The following is a 25,019-nucleotide window of genomic DNA, read 5'->3' as shown; positions in this document are numbered from 1 at the left end:
CACAGCATTCAACAACTTCCCATCTACTCCATATATTCTTAATACTTTCCACAATCCTTGTCTATCCACCTTGTCACATTCTTTCTCCAAATCCATGAAAGCCGTATACAACTTCTTTCCCTTCTCAAGAAACTTTTCCACTAAAGATTTAAGAATGAATATCTGATCTACACAACCTCTTCCCTTCCTAAAGCCTCCCTGTTCTTCTCCAACTAATTCCTCTGTTCTCTCTCTAACTTTGTCAATAAGTATCCTACCATACACTTTTCCTATTATACTAAGAAGACATATGCCCCCATGATTATGACACACTTCTTTTTCCCCTTTTCCTTTGTACAAGGGAATAATTATACCTGACTTCCAATTATCCGGTACTCTACCTTCCTCCCAGGCCAATCTGCACATTTTCCACATCCATTCTACTACTATCTCTTCCCCATACTTCAGCATTTCACCACACACTTCATTAATTCCTGGGGCTTTCCCCAATTTAACTTTCTTCATTGCCTCCACAACTTTTATCCTACTGATTTCTTCCTGTCTTCTCACCTCCCTCCTTCTCCCAGCCATTCCCCAGCCACTTATACTGGCATTACTTCCATCCTCTATGTTCAATAATTCCTTAAAGTGTTCTCTCCATCTGCTCGCTTTTTCTCCCTTCTCAACTAGTAATCTACCATTTTTATCTTTCACTCCCCTGCTAACTTCACTTCCACCCTCTCTTACTCTTTTCACCTCTTTCCAGAACATTTACAGTCCTTACACTTTACACTCAAGTTCCTTCCAAATTCCTCATCTGCTCTTTTCTTATTCTCTCTTACTAATCTTTTCATCTCTCTCTTTCTTTCCACATATAACTCTCCCTTCTGCCTCTCAACTTCTTCTATGCCCCTATTTCTCATCCATTCATTGTGTGCTTTCTTCTTTTGTGCCACAGCCTGTCTCACCTCTTCATTCCACCACGCTGTTCCTTGCACCCCCATCCGTCTTCTCTTCATCCCACACACCACATCACATGCTGCACATATTTCTTCTGTAAATATCCTGCAAACACCTCCACGTCCCCCATTTGCTCCAATTCATATTTCCCCAATCATTCCTTCACTTCTCTCTTATATTCTGCCTTTTTCTCATCCTCTTGTAACCTTTCCACCCTCCTTACAAATACTCCTTCTTCCTGTCCTTTCCTTCTTCTATTTCTCCACTCTAATTGGACCTTGATTCTGGTCACCACTAAGTAGTGGTCAGAATGTCCCCTCCCCCAACCTCTATAAGCTCTTGCATCCATTACATATTTCCCCATCCTTTCATCCACACACACACATGATCAATCATTGCCTTCCTTTTATTTAGTTCACCACCCACCCTTCTCATCATTCGCCATGTATACCTGTGGATCATTTTGTGCCTGAAGAGGGCATTGGCTATCACTAACCCCCTCCCAGCACAAATGTCCACTAATGCACTGCCATTCTCATCTATCTCAGCAGGCACACCCCACTCACCAACTATTCCATCCAACTTCACATTCCTTACTTTACCATTCATATCACCGATCACAAACACTCTCTCATTCCTTCCAAACTTTTTCATGCACACTTCCACATTTGTCCAGAACTCTTCTCTCACTCTGCTTGCACGATCTTGCGTTGGCGCATACACACACACAATCGCCCACATTTGTATTCCAACTTTCAATCTTACCCACACAATACTTGACCCAACTGATCCATACTCTCTTATGGTCTTCCATCTTTTACTCACAATTATACATACTCCTTTTGTCCTTTCGTTCTCACCTACTCCTGCACATATACCCCATCCATGCTCCCATTCTCTCACACTCTCACCCCTCCATTTCGTTTCAGTTATTCCGCATACATCAACTTTCGCACCCTCAAGCACCTGGACAATCTCTCTTTCACCTCATCATTCGCTCCCCTTACATTCCAAGTTCCAATTACCATGTCCTTTGTCCGGTCCTTGGTCATCATCTTTTGGTCAGTCCTTGTCCGAGGCTTATTGTTTGTCTTTTTAGTTAGTTGTTTTCTAGGGAGGGACACTAACCCTTCTCCAACCCTTTTAGTCGCCTTTTACGACAAGCAGGGATACTGGGGAAGTATTTTTGAAAAAAAAAAACTACCCCCAGGGGTACCCTCCTACCTCCAGGGTGTATATATATATATATATATATATATATATATATATATATATATATATATATATATATATCATCATCATTCGGACCTCCTTTCCCACCTTGAGGAGTAGCAATATCTAGACAAGCCAAATTTGCCCAAACCAATTGGCCACGCTTCCATTCTCATATCATTCAAGTGGGTTTATCTGATACGCCCAAAACATTATCCACGTATTGTAGCTTTACATAAACGTATCTGACAGAGTCAATCCGGACACTGTCACGTATAAAATGAGGTGCCAAATCCCTGATGATGCGCTTCCTCTCACGATATTCATCCATCCAGCTAGATCTCGTCAGTTTCCTAGCCTCACTGACTTCCAAACATCTCTTCCATACACACTCATCCGCCATATCCCTCCACCTTCTTGGCCTACCTCGTCTCGTCCCTCCTTCAGATTCTCTCACAATATATATATATATATATATATATATATATATATATATATATATATATATATATATATAGATAGATAGGTATATACTTTATATATATATATATATATATATATATATATATATATATATATATATATATATACACACAGTTTGTTGATAGAGCATTGATGGACTATGTGGTTGTGTCCAGGAATGTTAGAGAAAGACTGTTGGATGAGAGAGTTTTGAGAGCGAAGGGTGGAGGTATGTCTGAATACTAGCTGGTGGAGGTAAAGTTAAGAGTAGGTAAGAGATGGGTGAGAGCTAGGAGAGTTAGGTGTGGGCGGGAGGTTTTGAAAGTGAGTGAGTTGGATAAAAGAGAAAATGATAAAGTATCAGGAGAAATTGAAATATGAGTGGAACGAATTGAACGATCAAGAAAATGGCAGTGTGAAGGAGGAATGAAAGTTGTTTATGAGTGCTGTTGTAGGGCGTGTGGAAGAGGTGTGTGGTGTGAGACGAGTGGGTGGTGGTGTAAGAAAGGGAAGTGAATGATGGTGCGAGGAAGTTAGTGTGGCTGTGGCTGAGAAAAGACGTGCATATGAAGTGTGGCTGCAGAGGAAGGATGAGGTGTCATATGAGAGGTATAAGGAAAAGAGGAATAGGGCGAGAAGGGCTGTGCGTGATGCTAAAGTGGCAGCAGATGTGAGGTTAGGTAGGCGGTTGACTGAAAATTTTCAACAGAATAAGAAAAATTTTGGAAGGAGGTGAAATGGGTGTGAAAGGGAGAGTCTGGGCAGGAAGAGCAAGTAAAAGAAGAGGATGGAAGGATGTTAATTGAGATGGATGCAGTAAGGAAGGGATGGGCGAAGTATTTTGAAAAATTGTAAAATATAGAGGAGGAAAGGAAGGCTGAGATTGTGGCAGATGGAAGGGTGCAAGGAATAAATGTGTTGGGAAAGTTGAATGTTTCTTTGATCACGATGAAGTACAGTAGGCAGTAAAGGAGATGAAAACAGGGAAAACTGCGGGTATGGATGGATGTGCTGCGGAATGCCTGAAAGTTGGTGGAGCGACTATTGTTGACTGGTTTTGTTGTGTGTTTCGCGAGAGCTTTTGTGCCAGTTTACTGGGCAAGTGCTTGTGTGGTTCCGTTGTATAAAGATAAAGGTTATAAGTATGAATATACTAGCTTCAGGGGTAAAAATCTGTTGAGTGTTGTAGGTAAGGTGTATGATAGAGTGTTAATTAACAGAGTTGGAGAGGGTATAGAGGGAGTGATTGGTGATGAGCAGTGTGGCTTTAGGAGAAGAAGTTGATGCGTGGATCAGGTGTTTGCAGTGAGACAGGTGTGTGATAAGTATTAAGCGAAAGGTAAGGATGTGTTTTTGGGCATTCATGGATTTAGAGACAGTGTATGATAGAATTGTTAGGGAGGCTTTGTGGACTGTTTTAAGTTTGTATGGACTTAATGGTATGTTGCTAAAAGGAGTGAAAAGTTTTTATGTAAATAGTAGAATTGTGTGTAAGAGAGGGATATATTGTGAGTGACTGGTTTCCCGTGAGAGTGGGGCTGCGGCAGGGATGTGTGATGTCGCCTTGGTTTTTTAATATTTATATGGATGGTGTTGTAAGGGAGGTGAATGCAAGAGCGTTAGGTGGAGATTTTGAGTCTGGTGAATGCTGGTGGTAGAGAGTGGAATCTGAATCAGCTTCTGTTTGCGGATGATACTGCACTGGAGGCTAGTTCGGAGAAGAGATTGAGAGAGTTGGTAGAGGAGTTTGGAAGGGTGTGTGAAAGGAGGAAATTGAGATTAAATGAGAATAAGAGTAAAGTTATGATGTGTACAAGGTTGGTAGATGCTAGGAGGAAGAATACAGTTTTGAATGGTGAGTTCCTTGAGGAGGTAGAGTGTTTTGAGAATTTAGAGTCACATGACGCTCTGGATGGGAGAATAGATGCAGAAGTGAAGTTTAGAATGAATGAGGTAGGAAAGGTGCTAGGAGGAATGGAAAAATGTGTTTAGATGTCGTTCACTTAGAATGGATGTAAAGAGAAGGCTGTATGGGGTTGTAGTGGTACCAACTGTCTTATATGGGGCTGAAACATGGAATATGGGTGTAGCAGAGAGGAAAAGTTTGATTGTAATGGAGATGAGGTGTCTGAGGAGTATGTGGATTGACGTGTATGGATCGAGTAAGAAATGATGAAGTGCGAAGGAGAAATCGAGTTGTGCGGGAGACAGCTGATTGAGTTGAGCAGTGTGTGTTGCGATGGTTTGGGCAAATGGAGAGAATGGAGAATGAGGGTTGATGAAAACGGTAGCTGGATCGGATGTGAGAGGTGTAAGGCTGAGAGACCAGGAATAGGATGGATGGACAGTGAGAAGAGAGTGTTGGATGAGAAAGGGATGTCTGGTGGGCAAAGAAGAGTGGTTGTGCATGATAGAAATGATTGGAGAGAAATTGTGAATGAATAAATGATGACGCAGCCCTGAGGGGGTATTCTCCCACATTTGGTCTAATCAGCTGATCGAGTCAGGTGGGGGTAGGGGGATGGGTCCATTATGATGTGGCAGGGGTAAACCAGCTCTGCTGTGGGGCCTTGATGCAGATGTTGCTGGCTGCACTGTGCAGATGACCCTCGTGTGGTGTGGTGCGGTGAGGATCTGTCCCTTCTTCCCTTTGAGCTAAGATGCGAATGAATGTGTTTGTGTGAATGAGTAAATTGTGAGTATGTCGTCCTGTCTTGGCTACCCCCTTTCTTTTGGGGAAGCAGCCTTGGTGTGTATATATATATATATATATATATATATATATATATATATATATATATATAATATATAATATATAATATATATATATATATATATATATGTATTATATATATATATATATATATATATATATATATATATGTATATATATATATATATATATATATATATATATATATATATACATATTAGTGACGTATTGGATACCAAATTTTAGCTCCGCGGAGGCAGAAGCGGAGCCGGTTATCTATTTCTCATAAAATGCGGTTGCGGATGAAACTGCGGAGATTAACCCTAGATAGTAATGTGGGGTCTGACAGACCCCAGAGTTTTTTTTTGTGGTGTTTATTTTTTTTAATTAAAAAAACTTGTCGTTTCCAGTACCCTCCTGACTCTTGATGACCTTCGTGGGAACAGTAGGGTGATTTCTGTATCTGGCTCTAATTTGGCCCTATAGGGCCATTGGGGTTTCTCAGACCCCAGATTACCTAACATGTAACTTGTTTGGGTCAGAGAGACCCCAGATTACAACTCATGTAATATTGTTACCACTTCCTCATATGCATATTTTTTACATCCAGGGCTCCATTTTTAGTCTATATACTGCAAACACCTATTAACATGACAATCCATGAAAAAAAAAAAAAAAAATTCTACCTGCACAAGTATCTAACTGCAGTCACTGCAGATGGGAATGGAGTACTCCTGCTGGCTCCACTGTCAGTGCGCAGTGAGTGCAATTAGATACTGGTGCAGGTAAAAGATTTTTTTTTTCATTGATTGTCATGTTAACAGATGTTTGCAGTATATACAGACTAAAAATGGAGCCCTGGACGTAAAAAAATATGCATATGAGGAAGTGGTAATTGAAGGTAGCCAAAAACAAACAGAAATTTGTACGTGATTTTGTACTTTCTCTGTTTCCTGTGAAATATTCATTTGCTTTGTTTCTCCATTTCTTAGAAGGAGTTACCACCATCGGTGATGTGTGGATCACCCCCCGTTGGAAGAAGAAACTTTCAGTTTTCATAGGGCAATTACAAAAAAAAAAGTGTACTTAAGGTTTAAAATTAAGTTTTAAAAAAGCGTAGTAAAAAATGGACTTTGTTTTTTCATTAAAATAAAGAAATATGATCTAGTTTCATGTAGAAATAGGTATTTTCAAATAAGTGCAGTGTAAGTATTTTTTGTTTTTATTTTTTATGTTGAGTCAGAAACATTACCTATCTAGTGTTAAGATATTAATTTTTGCGGACGCGGACAAAACTGTGGATTATCTTTACCTCTATGTCCGTAGTTGCGGATGTGGACGCGGATTTTTTTTTTTTTTTTACACATATTGCAGTACATTTATGCAGTATAAAGTCACTAGTTTGAGCCACACTTAAGAGTACGGCAGGCGTATTAACCAGTGTGCATCGTAGCAGCGACTCAACGCTCCAGTTACACAAAGAGAGAGAGGAGAGAAAGAAAGAAGATAAAACCGAAAAATAAAGAAATATAATAAAAGAAGAGAAGAATCTATATCTTTTGATAAATTAATAACTTTAAAGAAATAACAAAACTCTTGTCATACTATCAAATAGTATTGGCTTTAGTCTAGATATGCCTATATACTGTATTAACACAGCACGTGTAACTATTGCCAGAGAGAGAGAGAGAGAGAGAGCTAACAGAGAAGAAAACAGAAAGAGGAAGAGGAACTGGTAGGTGAGAGGAACGGAGAGGAGAGTTGTGGATGAAAAGGAGAGAGATAAAGAATTATGACAAAAAGAGAAAGGAGAAATATTGGATGTGTATAGATCAGCAACCTCTGTCGTTCTTTGACGCGGAGGTGGATTATTATGCGGAGTATTATTATCTAAAAACGCGGTGGTGGATATTGATGCAGAGCTTTTGTTGTCTGAAGACACGAACGCGGATAGTATGAGGCCATTATTTTCACTGCGGAGGCTCCGCGGAGGCGGAGGCGGTGGAGAATGTCAGATACATCACTAATATATATATATATATATATATATATGTCACCAGATGCCTTAATCCCGTAATGGGTGGCAACAAACAATTTATCTCCACATCGCCCTGTCCTCTGCCATTTGGCTTCCCTTCCTCCAACTCACAGCTCCCTCTCTCATATCTCTCCAGTGCATCCCTACGTCTCATCCTTGGTCTCCCTATCATCCTCTCCTCCTCACCCACATAAATGCTTCTACTTAGTCTCTCATTCTCCATCCTCTCCACTTCATCCCTTCATCTCATCCTTGTTTCCCCCCTCCTCCTCTCCCTTTCCACATTGCTCACATGTACAGTTCTAGCCAGTCTTTCACTCTTCATCCTTTAACCTGTCACATCCCGAGGTTTTTCGCACCTCCGACACCCCCCAATCCCGAGCTATTTTGGAAAAAAATTGTTTGGCTAAAACTTCCACTTTTGTTGAGAAACAAAAGAAAATCACCAAGAAAGGACTTACCGTGCTCCATATGTGGTCGGAACAGGTGAGGTCCCCTGCGCCAGGTATTGTATTCTATCATAGACTTGTGAGTCGCTCACGTTTTCTATGGTAGGAAATTTTGGGAGAAACAACAAACAACACCTCTACATTTATTGAATTTGAACTAATAAACAATAAGAGTAACAATAAAATGAATTTCAATGATATATATATGAAAAATAAGCATTGTACCTTCGCACGAGCATAGCGAGTTGGGTCCGAGTGGGAACATGCTATGTGCTAAGTTTCTTGTATCAGTCAACATATCATTTTTTCTACTTGTATACTTCTGTTTCAATGATATTTTACTACTTTTTACTGTTTGTAAATGTTTTCAGCTGTTTTCGTTCATTACAATGACATGCAACATAAGTCTAGCGCACATCTGCTTACTAAGCGCACTCACTATGACTCGTATTTCAACATACCCAATTGTTTTATCACTTTCCTATAATTGTTTTCTCTACACAGAAGCTTTTCTCCACCACTGTAAATGTTTCCAATTATTTACATTCATTACGAGGGCATTTAATGAAATGCTAGCGGATATTCACGTAGCAATCACAATCTCAAACACTCGTGTTTCATCTTCTACTTAATTTTTTCACTCCAAATATACTTTCCCACTTACATTACACACGTTTACACCCCTATAATGCACTATGCATAGTTACTGCCATTATTTATTCTAGTGAGCATCAGAATATCGCACAAAAATACCCTCGCAATGAATGTTTCGACAAACATAATTCTTAAACAATTACATACTAATTTTTCACTTATATTACACCCGTTTCCACTTGTAGACTCTTATTTTCATATTTACGGGTCTTATTCATTCCACTGAGCGTCAGGAAATCGCATCTATATACACTTGCTAGGAATATTTTGACTTAGAATATATTTCAGCACTTACAAAACTTTGAACTTATATTACACCCGTTTGCATTTTCCATAATAATATTTACATATTTACGGGCCTTATTTATTCCACTGAGCATCAGAATATCGCATCAAATTATCCTCGCTAGGTATGTTTCCACTTAGATCATATTTATACACTTACATACTATATTTGCACTTATGTTATACCCGTATGCACTTTATACAACTACTTTCAGATCAACACGACTTATAATTACACTGAGCGTCTGTTTGTCGCATTTACTTCAGAGTAACAGTGTCCTATAGCATTCACACCATATTAGAACTGCATCAAGGTGTGATACTCGCTGAAACATGGGTGAATACAGAGACCCACGTCACACTCGACACACTCATAGCGGGTGTCCTTCCTCTGAGTGGTGAGTCTCACCTGGGAATTGCTACACACGTGGCACTTGCATTGGAGCCTAGGTCTATATGGCTGCGGAGGGATAGGAGTGGGAAAATGGTGGCTGGATATTCTCAGGGGAGTTTGGGCAATAGGGGCAGTGCGGGTGCGATGTTGGGGCCTTTCAACAGCATACCGTGCAAATATCTCTCTTGTGAGCTCCCTCACAAACCCTTCAAACGTTTCCTGAACTCCTGTTGTCATGGCGTGCAGGTGGTGGCAATTCAGAGCAGTGATATCTAGCAAGTGAAAGAACAGTTTCTTATACCACTTCATCGTGGTCCTGGCACACTCGACGGTAAATATCATGGAGTCTGACTGGTCCACCAGGTGCATATTTATGTTATAATCTAGGACACACTCAGGTTTCCATATGTGACGCCTGTTCTCGCTCCGGAAATCCACAGAATCTGTACGGTACATCAAGGGGCGGTGAACTGTGGACAAGAGGCTTACTTCTCTATTATGGTTCCACACAGTTGCAAGTATGTTGTTGACCTTGAAGAAGACAACCTCATTCCTGTCAAGTTTCCACCCTACCTTGACCATGTGACGCCGGTTCATCTTCACGGTACCACAGACTCCCGTTTCATGCATGTGTAGATAACGAGCGAGAAGAAGGCTAGAGTACCAATTGTCCAGGTAGAGGACGTGACCACGATGAAGGTAGTCTTTTATCATTGTCATTACCACTGCTCCCGACAATCCAATACTCCAATCTTCTATTATGTCTGTCTGTGCACTGGTGTACAAGACTATGTCTTGCACATAACCAGTCCTACAGTCACACATAATAAAGATCTTGAACCCAAAACGGTGCCTTTTGCTGGGTATATACTGCCTAAATGAAATATTGCCTCTCCACAACACGAGACTCTCGTCTATGACGAGGTCTATATAGGGATAAAATGATGAATGAAATGTTTGCCTCAGGTGATCAAAGACCAACCTAATTCGCCTCATCTTATCTGTGTCGTTCACATTTGCAGGATCATCAGCATCGGAAAATGGGAGGCGACTTAGAATTTGTTGGAAGCAATTAAGGCTCATGACTTGGCCAAATATTGGTGTCAGCATAACAGGGTTCCTTGTCCAGTAGGCCGGAATTCTGTTCTCTCATATAATACCCATCAAAAGGACCAGGGCAAAAAATAAGAACATTTCTGAAAGGGAGACAGGGTAATCATATACGATAAAATGCCTGCTCCTTGTTCCCAATCTTTCACTCTCACGTTGCTGGGTGCTTGCAAAACGGTTGGTTTGGTCAACTATCTGCTCCACGAAAGCCTCACTAAAAACATGTGGAAAAAATCCAGCCTGGTGGAATTAGGGTGAATTCCTGGAGCAACGCAGCCAGTGTGCCCCTGCTCAGTGAAAGGGTGAATGAGGAGAGAAAAATCACTCCCATCCTCCCAATTCCATCCCACAAATCCCTCGTCCCCATAGCCCCCATCAGCGCCTTCGTCTGGGTGGGGAGGAGATGCTGGTGGGGGAGGTTGGGGAGAAGGAGTGCGGAGGGTTTCCCCACTCGCACTCCTCTTCCCTCGGCCTTTACCCTTTCCCTTTCCCTTACCCTTACGGCCTTGAGGAACATTAGGGGGCTGTGGGGATGAAGTTCGGGAATATTGGGGAGCATAAGATGTGCTGGGGAGTGGTTCCTCCCCACCTTCCCCCTCCATCACACCACATGATTTTTCATGCACCCTCATTCGCCCACGTGTTAGGGAATATTGGGGAGCATAAGACATGCTGGGGAGTGGTTCCTCCCCACCATCCCCCTCCATCACAACCCCACTTGATTCAGGACGCGCCCTCACTCGACCACGTGAAACACCCCACCGCCTCACACCACCACGGGAGAGCAATGACTCACTCCCGCCACTCTCACTTTCCATACTCCTCCCTGCACGTTCCCTTTCACTCCCCACTCCCTTCACGGCACTTCCTACCTCCCCAAACAAAAGACTATGCCCATTCCTGCTCGTCCAACGTGGTGTGCACTCAGGGCCACAATGAATTATCACCTCACGTCTGTACCACATGGCAGCACGTCCCACGGCTCCGTTCTCATCCTTGTCCTCGTCCTTGTCAACAAATTCGGGCTCCACATCATGCTGGTGCTGGGGAGAGGATGTTCCACGTTGCTTTTTGCCCAGCTGCCCCTCTCTAGCAGCACAGTAAGTCACGTACTGCTGCTTCCTGGGGGATGGGACTTCCTCATCACTGCTGGTGGTTTCCTCCTCCTTTGGCTGCACATAATCTTTCTCTACAACCTCGTCGTCCAGTGGGGAATCACTGTCACCTGCAAAGGCGTCCAGGGTGTCTTGAATTTCGTCCTCTGAGAGACCTCTCTTCGCCATGTCTGAGCAGGACCATTGCTAACAGGTGAGTGACCGAGCCGCGGGTGAGCGCGGGTCGCACGGGATTGCCGAGAGTTCCCGCCTGGTGGCAGGTAGGGGAAGGTCGAGCGACCCTACGTACCAAAAATCAAGAGCGAAATTTGAAAATTGTGCATATTATGCACCTTGCAATTGCGCGACGTACCAGTACGTCGCTGGGATTGGCAAATGCAAAATGTTGCAACGTACCCATACGTCGACAGGACGCTGCGTGTTAACAATGACGATTCACTCTAGGAATAGTAAAAATTAGGTATGGAAGTTAGTTATGGTAAATTAACCTGAATAAGCAACATTCAGGTCATGTCTAGTCATGGAATATGTGCCTGATGGGAGGAGGCAAGTCTTAACTGCCACAGTTTTGCATTTTCACTTAAGGATCTAAAAAAAAAAAAAAAATCAGTCCTCAAATGTATTACAGTTCTGATATCCATAGTGTGACCAAAGTACGAAACAATGGATTTTGACTTTAGCAGTCCTGGTTTGCACAGTCTGGAAGAAATTTGCTTGACGTGCCTCCAGCCTTCGATCCCTTCGTTTTGCATTTACATTAACCCTTTAACCCCTTAACCGCGGGGCGTCACTTTCGTGACGCTTGGGAGCAAGGGATCATACCGCGGGGCGTCGCTTTTGTGATTCTGTGTTATTTTGAATTCACCCGGGCTTTCAAGTGGGGGCTTGTATCATCTATCAGTACTGACAATGTCCAACACTAGTCAGCACTCCTAATCTCATCTGTACTCCCATCCATTGTTGACAATTTAGCCATTTCTCCCCGTTCTTGACTCCCCTCCCTACCCCCCCTCCATTACCCTATGCTCTCGCCTGCCCGGCCATGCTACGCTAAGTAAATCTTCCCTGGAATTTTTCACTGATTTCATCCATTGAAATAAGCCCTATGTCGTATTCTTATACCAAATAATATATACAAGAAAGAAATCAGGTAAGTGACAGTGCCATACACCTGGAATTGGCTAATTATCACCTGACAACACCTCACATGCACTCGTTCGCTAATTTTCGCTGTTTTTTTCCCCTTGAAATATGCCGTATAATCTATTTTCGTAATAAATATACATGTAAGGAGAGAAGGGAGAAGCCTAAGTGATATTTACATTCACCTGGAACTACCTAATTTATAATGTATTGTCTAGATTTCCTGCCAATCATATCAGTGCTACACAAAGCTGTTTCAAGATTTAACATTGGTAGCTCTGATTATATATCTCCTAAGTAGGCCTCTAATCTATTTTCGTAATAAATATACATGTAAGGAGGGAAGGGAGAATATTTACATTCACCTGGAACTACCAAATTTATAATGTATTGTCTAGATTTCCTGCCAATCATATCAGTGCTAGACTTAGCTGTTTCAAGAAGTAATATTGGTAACTCTGAATAACCCCTAAAGCAGGCCTCTAGGCTGCCCCTGCGTTATCAGTGTACTCTCATCTTCCGAAGTGAGAGGACGTATGTTTCAACTTGCTGACTTCAAGGCCTTTTTTTCACCCCCATGCAAATGGCTCTGTGACCTTTACCCCCTACTAAACCTCGTGTGGAAAGAGGTAAAGGGCTGACAATTGATAAAAGAGTGACTACGATCTTTCTATTGAGTAAAACAGTGCAAGTGGAATTGTAAATAATGTGTAAATAATGTGTAAACAGCAAGTGAAAGTAATGAATGTAAATATACGTGAACAATGGAAAATAGTTTTATAAGTTATTTCAAGTGACAGTGCACAACAGTGTAAATAAAATAGAAATGTAAATAACGTAAATAAAATAGAGAACGTAAATAGAAATGTAAATGAGTAGTATTATAAGAATACGAGTATATACCCTAGGAGTAATGAAAGTGAAAGTTTCACTCTAGCATGTCTGAATGCTATGAGTTATGAGAGTGAAGATGAAAGTGACATTCACTCTCAATGCCAGTATACAGGACGAGAAAGTGAATGCTACGTATTTTACTGAAAGAAATTGAATCCCTACAGTGACAATAAACTAATACTACTGAAGGAAACTTATGGATAAAGACTGTAGATATATATAAGTGTTATATAGTAATAGAAATATAAAGTGTGAGGGGTTTTATGAATAATAAATGACAGACTACCATGAGCGAACTAGTGCCAGTGCGACGATCAGACGCGCTCGTAATTTCCATTGCTTTCAGAGTGTTTTTTTTTTTTTAGTATGGATCCCAAACTACTTGAAAATTGTAGAATAGTGTTTATAGTGTTTGTATCTGGCTGTGGTAATCATATTACGGGTTGTCGGGAAGTGTAAAGTGGAGACTTCGTTACCCTACTTCAGAGGTCTCCACAAGTCCTACGGTAACCGACGAAGGCTCAACAATCATTCCAGGAGAAAGCTGAAGGTATGTGCCATAAGCATATGTAATTTTATTATTCTAGGACTAATAACTGATTTTTGGCAAATATTTTTTGAGAGTCTCTCGGAGCCCAAATAACCCCGTGGCACACGCAAGTTATTGGTAAACAAGCCCGCGGTGTAGGGGTTAAACGCGGATCGTCGCGTTTGCGACGCTCGGCAAAAAGGACATAATGGCGGAGCATCGCATTTGCGATTCTAGTAAATTTTGAATAACCGCGGGCAGGCAGGCTCCAGCTAGTATTGTCTATTAGTACCACCACCCTTTAGCTACTTTTAGCACACTTGACCTTTGTACCACTGACCTCCGTTGTTGCCAAGTATCGCATTTTTCCCCTGTCCTCCCCCCACCACGGCCCCTGCCAGCCTGGCTGTGATACATGGCAGCGCTCTGAGTGCTCAGAACTGTAAATCTACGCTCTCCTCTCACAAGCAGTTTATGCTAATAGGAAACGCTTGTTTCCCCAGTTGTAACACTATCTTTTTTTCTCACGGTTTGCCCCTGTTTAGCGTCAGTTTACCGCAAGCTTTCAAAGTGACATTATGGCGAGTTCTAGCTCTTCCGAGTCAGTGCAAGCGGCCGACAGGAACGAGAATAAAGTGACGGGCGTAAGGCAGAATAAAAAGTGCGCCGTGGTGATCTTTTGGGAAGTAATATGATTGAAAATAATGTAGTATACATGTTTTTAGCTGAGAAAATGGAAATGTTTGTTGAGTGATGGGAAGATCGCCACCGCACTGCATGTCGGCCATATGCTCCGTTGATTTTAGCCTTATTTTCAGTGCTTATTGTACAAATACGGATTCCTAACTACCTTTACGTTGTAGTATAAAGTTTAATGTGACAGAATGAGGCTGTGGTAGAGGAGAAACCGTGTTGCTGGAGGTGTGAAAGTGAAGATTTGGTTACCCAACTTTGCAAGTCTCCACAAGTCCTTGGGTAGTCCATGAAGGCTCAACACCTGTCTCTGGAGAAAGCTGAATGTAAGTAGTATCTGCCATACCAAGTATAATGTTCTAGGGTTACTCTCTGATTTTTGGCGAATATTTTCCTACAGGTACTCAGACCGCGATACAACCCCGCCACTCGGGGGAGAGCGACTGTACACGCCCGCGTTTAAGGGGTTAATTATAATTAGAGAAAGAACCATCTTTCACGAAGGAAAGAGTAAGCAAAAAAAAAATAATGGTAAACACATTTTAATTAGAGTATGCACCAATTTCTCATGAAGGACAGTTTAACCCACGGCGTCCCATCAACGTTCTTTAACTTCCTCACGTTTTGTCACTGCCAATCCCGTCGACGTACTTTAACGCGCCGCAATTGCAAAGTCCATAATTTGCACAATTTTCAAAATTACCGCGAGATTTTCGATTCGCCCACCTACCCAAGCCTCCCCTACCTGCCACCAGGCGGGCAGCCTCCCAGACCTTGCATGACCCATGTGCGCCCATGTCTTGGTCACTCACCTGTTAGCAGTGACCCAGGTCAGACATGGCACGTAAAGGTCTCTCTGAGGACGAAATACAGTCCGCCCTGGATGCCTTTACTGGAGATAGTGATTCTCCACTGGATGATGATGTGGAGGATAGGGATTATGTGCAGCCTGAGGAGGAAATAACCAGCAGTGATGAAGAGGTCCCTTCGCCGAGGAAAAAGCGGTATTTTTTTTTTTTTTTTTTTTTAATGTGTCCAACTCTGGGCATAGGCTTCACAGCCTGCTATCAAGGCCCAGCAGTCCTCCTACACACCATACACCTCTACATGTCACCACTTCGGCGCTAACACCCACCGTCCATATTGAATACATGCTAGGGCTGTCTCATACAGGACTGGTGTATTGGTATTAGTGGGGGTATTTTTACGACATGTCGGCGGGTCTTCTGGTAGATCAGTAAAGCCTGATTTAATGAAATTCAAATCCTTGAACTGTTCCCTGCCCCAGCCGGGATTCGAACCTGGGTCCGTTAGGACTGCAGGCCACCTCTCTACCGATTGAGCCACCACCTCCCCACGTATCATAAGATGAGGGAAGGCCAGCCTGGACCCCAAACACATGAACGGACCTCTCTCCAGCCCCTAGAGAGAGATTCTGATGAGGACGAGGACGAGGACGAGGACGAGGGCAGCAGGCTAAGGACGTGATGTTGCCTCGTGGTTAGGGAAGGAGAAAATTTCACCTCGAGGATCAGAAGGTGCGGTGAGAAGGCAAATCAGGTATGGTCCTTCTGTATTGTCTGGGGAAGGCGAAAGTGGTGTGGCGGGAATGTGGGGTGAAAGGGAAACTGGTGTGGTGGGAGTGTAGGGTGAAAGGGAAAGTGGTGTGGGGGGAGTGAGCGGTGAAAGGGAAAGTGGTGTGAGGGAGGCAGCACGAGCACGTGGTGTACGTGGGCATAGGGGAGACGAGGTGGAGCCGCTCCTCAGCACGTCTTTTGCCCCACAATATTCCCTCACTTCCTCCCCACAGCCCCACGGTGTGGAGAAAGGAAGGAAAGGGAAGGGAAAGGGTAAAGGAAAAGGGAGAGGGAAGAGAAGTGCAAGTGATGAAGGGCACCACTCTCCATCCCCAACCTCCCCCACCACCCTCCCCTCCCCCCACCCTAACGAAGGCGACGATGGGGACGAGGCTGGAGACAGTAGTGTGTCGTGGAACTGGGAAAATGGGGGTAATTTTACGCCCATCATTCACCCTTTCACTGAGGAGTGGCGGTCTAGTTGCTCTGCTCAAGGTGTGCATGCGGGCTCCACTAGGATGGATTTCTTCCACCTGTTCTTTGGGGAGGCGATTGTGGGCCACATAGTGGAGCAGACGAACCTCTTTGCAAGAAGCCAGTGCCGTGAAAGTGAACGTCTGGGTACAACCAGCAGGCACTCCCAGCAATATGACTATCCTGTAACCCTTTCTGAGATGTTCTTATTTTTTGCCCTGGTTCTCTTGATGGGTGTTGTAAGGAAAAATCAAATACCGGCATACTGGACCACTGACCCAATGACCAGCACACCTTTCTTTGGAAAGGTAATGGGTCGTAATAGATTTCAGCAGATTCTCGGCCACCTCCACTTTTTTGATGCAGATGATCCAGCTAATGCAAATAACACTGATAAAATGAGGAGAATTAGGCTTGTTTTTGATCACCTACGGGAAATGTTCCGCTCCTCATTTTATCCTTACAGAGACCTCGTCATAGACGATAGTCTTGTGTTGTGGAGAGGCAATATTTCCTTTCGCCAGTACATACCCAGCAAGAGACACCGTTTCGGATTCAAGATCTTTGTTATGTGTGACTGTAAGACTGGATATGTGCAAGACATAGTCTTGTATACGGGCGCACAGACAGACATAACAGAAGATTGTAGTATTGGATTCTCAGGGGCCGTGGTGAAGACAATGATAGAGGAGTACCTTCATCGTGGTCATGTGTTGTACCTGGACAACTGGCACATTAGCCCTCATCTCGCTCGGTTCCTCCACCAACACGACACCAGAGTCTGTGGTACAGTAAAGAGAAACCATCGCCATATGGTCAAGATAGGGAGGAAACTGGACAAGAACGAGGTGGTTTTCTTCCAGGCAAATAACATCCTTGCCACCCTGTGGAACAACAACAGGGAAGTTTGCCTCCTGTCAACTGTACACAGCCCCCTGATGCACCGCACAGACTCCATTGATCACCGCAGCGAGAGGAGGCACCACGTCTGGAAACCTGAGTTGGTACGTGACTATAATCTCAACATGAGGCAAGTGGAACAGTCAGACTCCATGATTTCCAGTGTGGACTGTGCCAGGACCACGATGAAGTGGTACAAAAAGCTCTTTTTCCACTTGCTTGATATCACGGTCCTCAGTGCACACTACCTCCACGCCATGACAACGGGAATCTCTGAGACCTTTGAGGGGTTTGTGAGGGAGCTGTCACGTGAAATTATCACCAGGTACGCACAGGACAGGCCCACACACCGCACACGCACCCCCATGGCTGCCCAGACTCCTCTATGCCTCACAGGACGCCACTACCCAAGCACTATCCCTTCCCAACCAAACTGTCGTAAACCCCAGCCCCGCTGCCATGTATGCAAGCACTCAACAGTAATACCAGCCACTCAGAGAAAAGACACAAGGTATGAGTGTGCAGAGTGCAATGTTGCATTGTGCCTTCAGCCCTGTTTCAAAGAGTATCATAACTTCCTACACTATTGAAACTGTGTGGGATGCCGATATGACGCTCAGTATAATGGTAAGGCCAGTCAGTATGTGATATGATTTATATAAAGTTGAAACGTGGGTAATGTATGTGGTAAAATATTATATAAGTTGAGAAATAGTGTAAGTTGAAAGAAGTGATATCACAACTACACCCACTGTGTAAATCTGCGAAAATATGACGCTCAGTATAACAGTCTGGTCTGTAAATATGTGATAGCAATGATATAAAGTGGAAACGGGTGTAATGTTAGCAGGAAAGTAGTGTATAAGATGAAAAATAGTGTAAGTTGTAACAATTGATATCACGAGTACACCCACTGTGCAAATCTGTGAAAATATTACGCTCAGTAGAACAGTCGGGTCTGTAAATATGTGATAGCAATGATATAAAGTGGAAACGGGTGTAATGTTAGTGGGAAAGTAATTTATAAGTTGAATAATACTGTAAGCTGAAACAAATGATATTGCGATAACACTCACTGTGTAAATATGCAATAATATGACACTCAGTAGAATAGTAAGGTCTCCAATTATGTGATGGCAATGCTATAAAGTGGAAACATGTGTAATGTTAGTGGAAAAGTATTATATAAGTAGAAAAATAGGTTGTAAGTTGAAATAATAGTCATAGCAACTTCACCCGCTGTGTTATTATGCGCTATTATTATGCTAAATTTTATCGTAAGGCCTGAAACTATCAAAACAGTTCTCTAAAGTGGAAAAGTGTATAATGTTATTAGAAAAGTATTATGTAGGTTGAAAAAACACAATGCGAGTTGAAATAACAGACACAGCGAGTTCACTCACTACGTAAATATGCGCCAACATTATGCTAAATGTTATCGAAAGGCCTATGAATACGTAAAAACAGTTCTGTAAAATGGAAAATGGTATTATGTTATTGATGTATTATGTAAGTAGGACAAATGATATGTATGATGAATCAGCAATGTTAGCGATTCATCAGTGAACAGTTTGGCTGATTTCGCTCGGTTTGCCTGATGGAACAATGCTTATTTCACCTCTATTTTTGTATAAAATCCAATTTTCTCTTGTATCACATGTTTTTTTGTTTGTAATAAATACATATCTACCTACTTTTATTGGTTTCCCACACTTATAATACCATAGAAAACGTGAGAGCCACAGACCACCTCCACAGAACACGGTACCAGGTGTAACGAAGGTATACCTGTTTAGGCCACTTATGGACCCCGGTGAACACTTTCTTGGTGATTGACCATTGTTTCTGACCAAAAGCGGAAGTTTGAGCCAAAAAAATTTTGGTCCAAAAATGGTCAGGATTGGGGGGTACCAGTGGTGAAAAAGTGGTCGGGACGGGGCGGGTTAAGCAAAAAGAATAACGGTAAACAGGAACCTTGCTAACTGTTAAAATTATACAGGCTGACCCAAGAGTAAAGGATGTAACTTTGGGAAAAGCAAGAAGAAAGAATTTTGGTTTTTAGAGTACAGTATATCAACGTGGGTCCAAATCTCAACCGTTGCCTAGCTACAATTACTGATGACCTTATGGGCGAAAATGGTCTCCCCAATAACTCAAAAAAAGAAAAAAGAAAAAATGCATCAGTACCTTAGCTCAGTACTGGTTGAGCTTTGGACCCATGGTGGTGTTGGATTTTGCCCATAATTTCCTCATCTATACTTTCCCAGAGTCATGGTGTTTCCTCCTTGGGCACCCTGAATAACACTCCGGCTGTTTTACAGATTATGACTAAATAACATTCACATCCGCCTGAGGAGCCAAGCAATATCGTATACGTGCATCGAGAAAAAAAAGAGCAACAAGACTCTAAGAAAAAAATGGATTTTGGAGGAAACGGAATAAGGGAAGGGAGAGGGAGAGTGAATGTGGTGTCGTGAAAGATGATGGAGGAGGTCAATGGGTGGGGGGCGGAGGAGTACAGGGAGGGCAGGGGCAAAGGGGTAAGGTGAGAAGCTTAGAAGCACGGTGAAGGAGATAGAGGTAAGGCGAGGGAGTGGAAGGGTGTTGTAGTTCGGATGTTATGGTGAACTGGGCAAGAAGGTATGGTGTACAGCGGAGTATAAAGACTGCGATGATGGTTGGGGTTGGGAAGGAAGGGGAAAAGGAAGAGGAGGAGAGAGAAGATGGGAGGAGAAGGAAGCGGGGGAAGTGGAGGAAAGGGAAGACAGGATGAGAAGGAAGTGGGGGTGAGGAGGGGAAAGATGGGAAGAGAAGGAAGTGGGGGAGGAGGAGGAGGGGAAAGATGGGAAGATAGAACGAAGGATAGTAAAGGAAAAAAACAAAAACAGCAGCAGACCTGGATAGGAAAACAGGAAAAGGAAAGGGAATGGTAGGAAGGGTGAAAGGAGGGGTGGGGAATTGGGGAGATGGGGTACAGAGGGAAAAGGTGGGATTCTGAGGGTGTCGGTGCCAACACTCCCCCAAGAAGCGTCATTACCCCTCCAAGAAGCATCACTGCTCCTCCAAGAAGTGTCACTACTCCTCCAAGAAGCGTCACTACCCTTCCAAGAAGTGTCACTACTCCAAGAAGCGTCACTACTCCTCCAAGAAGCGTTCCGGGTAGAGTATCTTGTTGGTCTTGGTGGGAAGGTTGCGCCAGAAGTCCAAGTCCTGTTAAAATACATACTGGTACGTAAATATATAGACCAGTTCCTTTTTCATTCAGCAGACACAACTAAAGAAGGGAATGTTATATTTACCTAAAAGTTTGAATAATTTTACACTAAACAGTAATACAAAAAAAATCTTTAACATTGCCCCAATGTTTGCATAATTGCATACCCAGGAGTTATAAAGCATATAGTAATAATAATAATAATAATAATAATAATAATAGATATTAATAATAAAAATAAAAATAATAATAATAATAATATTAATAATAGATATTAATAATAAAAATAAAAATAATAATAATAATAATAATAATAATGATAATAATTTATCAGTCAACTGCCAGACGTTGTCGGTGGGGGCGCCCATTATCCATCCACTCATTGTTGTGGTATACTATGTCGGGGTGGCTCTACATTGTGTGGCAAGCCAGATGATTTCTTGTAAACCAAGAAATCATTTGATACGCCGGGTGGTAACTTTATAACCAACCAACATGTCTTCCTTACGTGTCAAAAAGTGGGTCAGAGGAGGGTTATGCCCCTCCCCGGAAAACAACTCACCAAAAATACAAACAAGAAGCCTCGGATCAAGAAGGACAAACAGGTGACGACCAAGGACCGGACAGTGGACCTGGTTTGGGGAGCGACATGAAATGTAAGAGATACAAATAATGAGGTGAAAGATAGAGATTGTCCAGATGCATGGGGGTGCAAAAGTGGGCACATGTGGATTAACGGAGACCATATCGAGAGGTGTGAGTGTGAGAGTGGGAGTATGGATGGGGTTTATGAGCGAGAGAAGGTGAGAATGAGAGGACAAAAGGTGTATATATTGTTGTGTGCAAGAGGTAGGAGAACAGAAGAGAGTACGGATCACTTGGTTCAAGGATCGTTGGGTAAGACTGAAAGTAGGATTACAAACGTGGGTCATTGTGTGTGTGTGTATGCACCAATGCAGAACTGTGAAAGCAGAGTGAAAGAAGAGTTTTAGGCAACTGTGGAAACGTGCATTGAAAAGTTTGAGAGGAATGAGAGTGTATTTTTGACTGGAGATATGAAAGGAAAAGTAGGGAATGTGAAAGTGGATGGAGTAGTTGGTGAGTGGAGTGTACCTGGAGAAGTGGATGAGAATGGCAGTGCTCTAGTAGACATTTGTTCAGGGATTGGGTTGGTGATAGCCAGTACCCTCTTTGGACACAAAATGATCCACAGGTATATGTGGTAAGTGATGAGATGGGTAGGTGGTGATTAAAGGAATGGAAGGCAATGATGGATTATGTGTGTGCGGATGAGAGAATGAGAAAGTATGTAGTGGATGCAAGAGCATACAGAGGTTAAGAGAGTGGCCTTTCTAACCACCACTTGATGGTGGTGAAAAGGTTCAAGTGCAATGGAGGATTAGAATTAGGGAAGGACAAGAGGAAGTAATCTATACAACCAGGGTAGAGAGGTTGCAAGAGGATGAAAAAAAAAATATATATATATAAGAAAGAAGTGAAGTGGCGAGTGGGTAAATATGATCTGGAGCAGATAAGAGAGGTGGAAGGTACTCGTATGTGCAAGATATTCACAGAAGAAATCTGTGCAGCGTGTGAGGTGGTGTGTTGTGGAGTGAAGAGAAGACATACGTGTGTGCAAGGAATAGCATGGTTGAATGAAGAGGTGGGATAAGCCGTGGCGCAATGGAAGATACCATATAGTGAGTGGATGCGAAGCAGAGGCATGGAAGAAGTTGAGAGATGGGAGAGAGAGTTATATACAGAGAGGAATAGAGAGGTGAAAAGATTGGTAAGGGAGAGTAAGAGGAGACTGGATAAGGAATTTGGAAGGAATCTGAATGTAAAGTGGAGGGAATGTAAGAAAATGTTCTGGAGGGAGGGAAAGAGAGTTAGACAGAGTGACTGAGAAGTTAGTAGGTGAGTGAACGATATAAATGGCAGATTGATTCTGGAGAAGGGAAACCACTAAGCATATAGAAAGAAAACCGTCAGTGATAGTGCTAGTACAAGTAGCTGAGGGAAGGCTGGGATAAGGAGGGAGGTGAGAAAAGAGGATCATTATGACAGTGAATAACCCTACTATTACTGAGAACCGACTCCCCTAAAAGTTAGAAGGATTGTTGCCTCTCTTCCGTATTTTATAGATACTTTTATGACAAATGCTCAGCCGAAGTTGCATACATTGTGTCACCTCTCCAAGCTTTCCCCGTGCTACAGGGGCATCTGGTAGTGCTCATGACTGGACTGTCACCCTGCCATATTTCAGAGTTTCTGCCTTTCAGAATCTTTTATTCCTCAAATTGCATCTCTTTAGAACTCGCATCGCCAAAGTGGTTTCCCCCAAACCTTCAACCTACGGCTGTTCAAGTCCAACTATTACAGATTTATTTATTTATTTATTTTTTAATGAATGGATGCTTCCTGTAATCTGGTTTATGGATTATTGTTTTTATTCATTTGTTTTTTTTCTTTCCTCTGTTTTGTTATATAAAAAAAGATGAAAGTAGTGGAAGCAATAATGTCAAAATGGGGAAGGCCCCAGGAATTTATTGAGTGTGTTGTGAAATTCTGAAGCATGGGGGAGAGATAGTAGAATGGATGTGGAAAATGTGCAAATTGGCCTGGGAGGAAAGTAGGGTCCCACAGGAATGGAAGTCAGGTATAATTATTCCCCTGTACAAAGGAAGAGGAAATGAAATGTGTGGTAATCATAGTGACATTTGTCCTCTTAGTGTAGTAGGAAAAGTGTACGGTAGGATACTTATTGACAGGGTTAGGAAAACAACAGAGAAATTAGTTGGGGAAGAACAGGTGGGTTTTAGGAAGGGAAGAGGTTGTGCAGATCAGATATTCATCCTTAGGTGTTTAGTGGAAAAGTTTCGAGAAATAGGAAAGAAGTTGTCTGTGGCCTTCATGGATTTAGAGAAATCACATGACAGAGTGGATAAACAAGGAATGTGGAAAATATTAAGAATATATGGAGTAAATGGGAACTTGCTGAATGCAGTGAAAGGTATTTATGGGGGTGCTTAGGCTGCAGTGCGTGTGTATAGTGAACTGAGTGAATTTTTCTATCTGAATGTTGGTTTGGAACAGGGATGTGTCATGTCTCCATGGATGTTGACTCTGAATATGGATGGGGTTATAAAAGAGTTGAAAGGTAGGGCAGTTGGATGTTGAAGCGGCCCTAATGAGAGAGGGTAGAGTTTGGAAACTTCCTGAAGTGTTGTTTACAGATGATACCGTATTGTTAAGTGAAAACGAAGGGGAACTGCTGTTCTTGTTGAATGAGTTTGGGAAAGTGTGTAAAAAAAGGAATCTAAAGGTAAATGTAGGGAAGAATAAAGTTATGGTCGTCGAGAGAAATGAAGTCACTGGATGTACAGTGTCGTCGGATGAGGAGGAAATGGAAAATGTGAGTGCATTTAAGTACTTGAGTAGTATGATGAGTATGGATGTAAATTGTGAGGATGAAGTGCTTGAAAGAATGGAGCAAGGAAGAAAGGTTGTCGGTACTTTGATGCAGTGATTATAAATAAAGTGATCATGGAAGTGAAAAAATCGCTGTATGATAGTATTGTGATACAAACTCTAACATAAGGAAGTGAAGCATGGACCTTGTTGGAAGGACACAAGTCTAGAGTGAGAGCAGTGAAAATTAGTTATTTGAGAGGAGCATGTGGAGTTACATGGAGAGACAGACTGACAGAGGAAGTGAAGGAGTGCTGTGGTATGGATGTGGATGGGGTAGAAAGTGTCAGGAGAAATACACTGGGGTGATTTGGTTATTTGGAGAGGATGGAGAGAGGGAGGCTAACGAGGAGAGTGTATGTGAGTGAGGTGGGGGATAAGAGGGAGGGGGAGGTCAAGGATGAGATGGAGGGATGGAGTGGAGAGGTATATGAAAGAGGGGTGTGTGAGCTGGGAGGAGGGCAGTGAAATGGCGGTTGACAAGGCGACGTGGAGGCGATTTTTTTATGGCCACCCCTTACGGGATTGAAGCGCCTTGCAATAAAACTAATAATAATAATAATATTAATAATAATAATAATAACAATAATCTATATTACAGTATGATGATCCGGTTTCTGTATGTTTGTTTGATCGTTACCGTAACACATTAAAAACCTGCGCATGTAGCGCAATTTTTGTTAGAGCAAGGTACCATTAAAATGTTCTAACTTGAAGACTAAAACAACTTCCAGTTCAGTCGGGCCACCGGTT

General features: G+C 42.5%; 1 protein-coding gene across 1 annotated transcript in view; it reads right to left on the bottom strand.

Moving 5' to 3' along the window:
* Window positions 1–20,703: 20,703 nt before the first annotated feature.
* The window catches only part of LOC145395176 (juvenile hormone esterase-like), a 143,947-nt gene continuing 139,631 nt past the window's right edge, over window positions 20,704–25,019 (bottom strand). The window contains exon 13 of the mRNA XM_080268868.1: window positions 20,704–20,791. Within this exon, the coding sequence (XP_080124994.1) occupies window positions 20,717–20,791 (75 nt within the window). The 3' untranslated portion in view covers window positions 20,704–20,716. The remainder of the gene's footprint in view (window positions 20,792–25,019) is intronic.

Source organism: Coenobita brevimanus, chromosome 30, assembly GCF_032717465.1.
Source record: "Coenobita brevimanus isolate Jiangsu-jjx chromosome 30, ASM3271746v2, whole genome shotgun sequence".
Taxonomy (NCBI): Eukaryota; Metazoa; Arthropoda; class Malacostraca; order Decapoda; family Coenobitidae; genus Coenobita; species Coenobita brevimanus.
The sequence above is the reverse complement of the archived record's forward strand: the minus strand, read 5'-3'. Positions and strand labels throughout refer to the sequence as shown.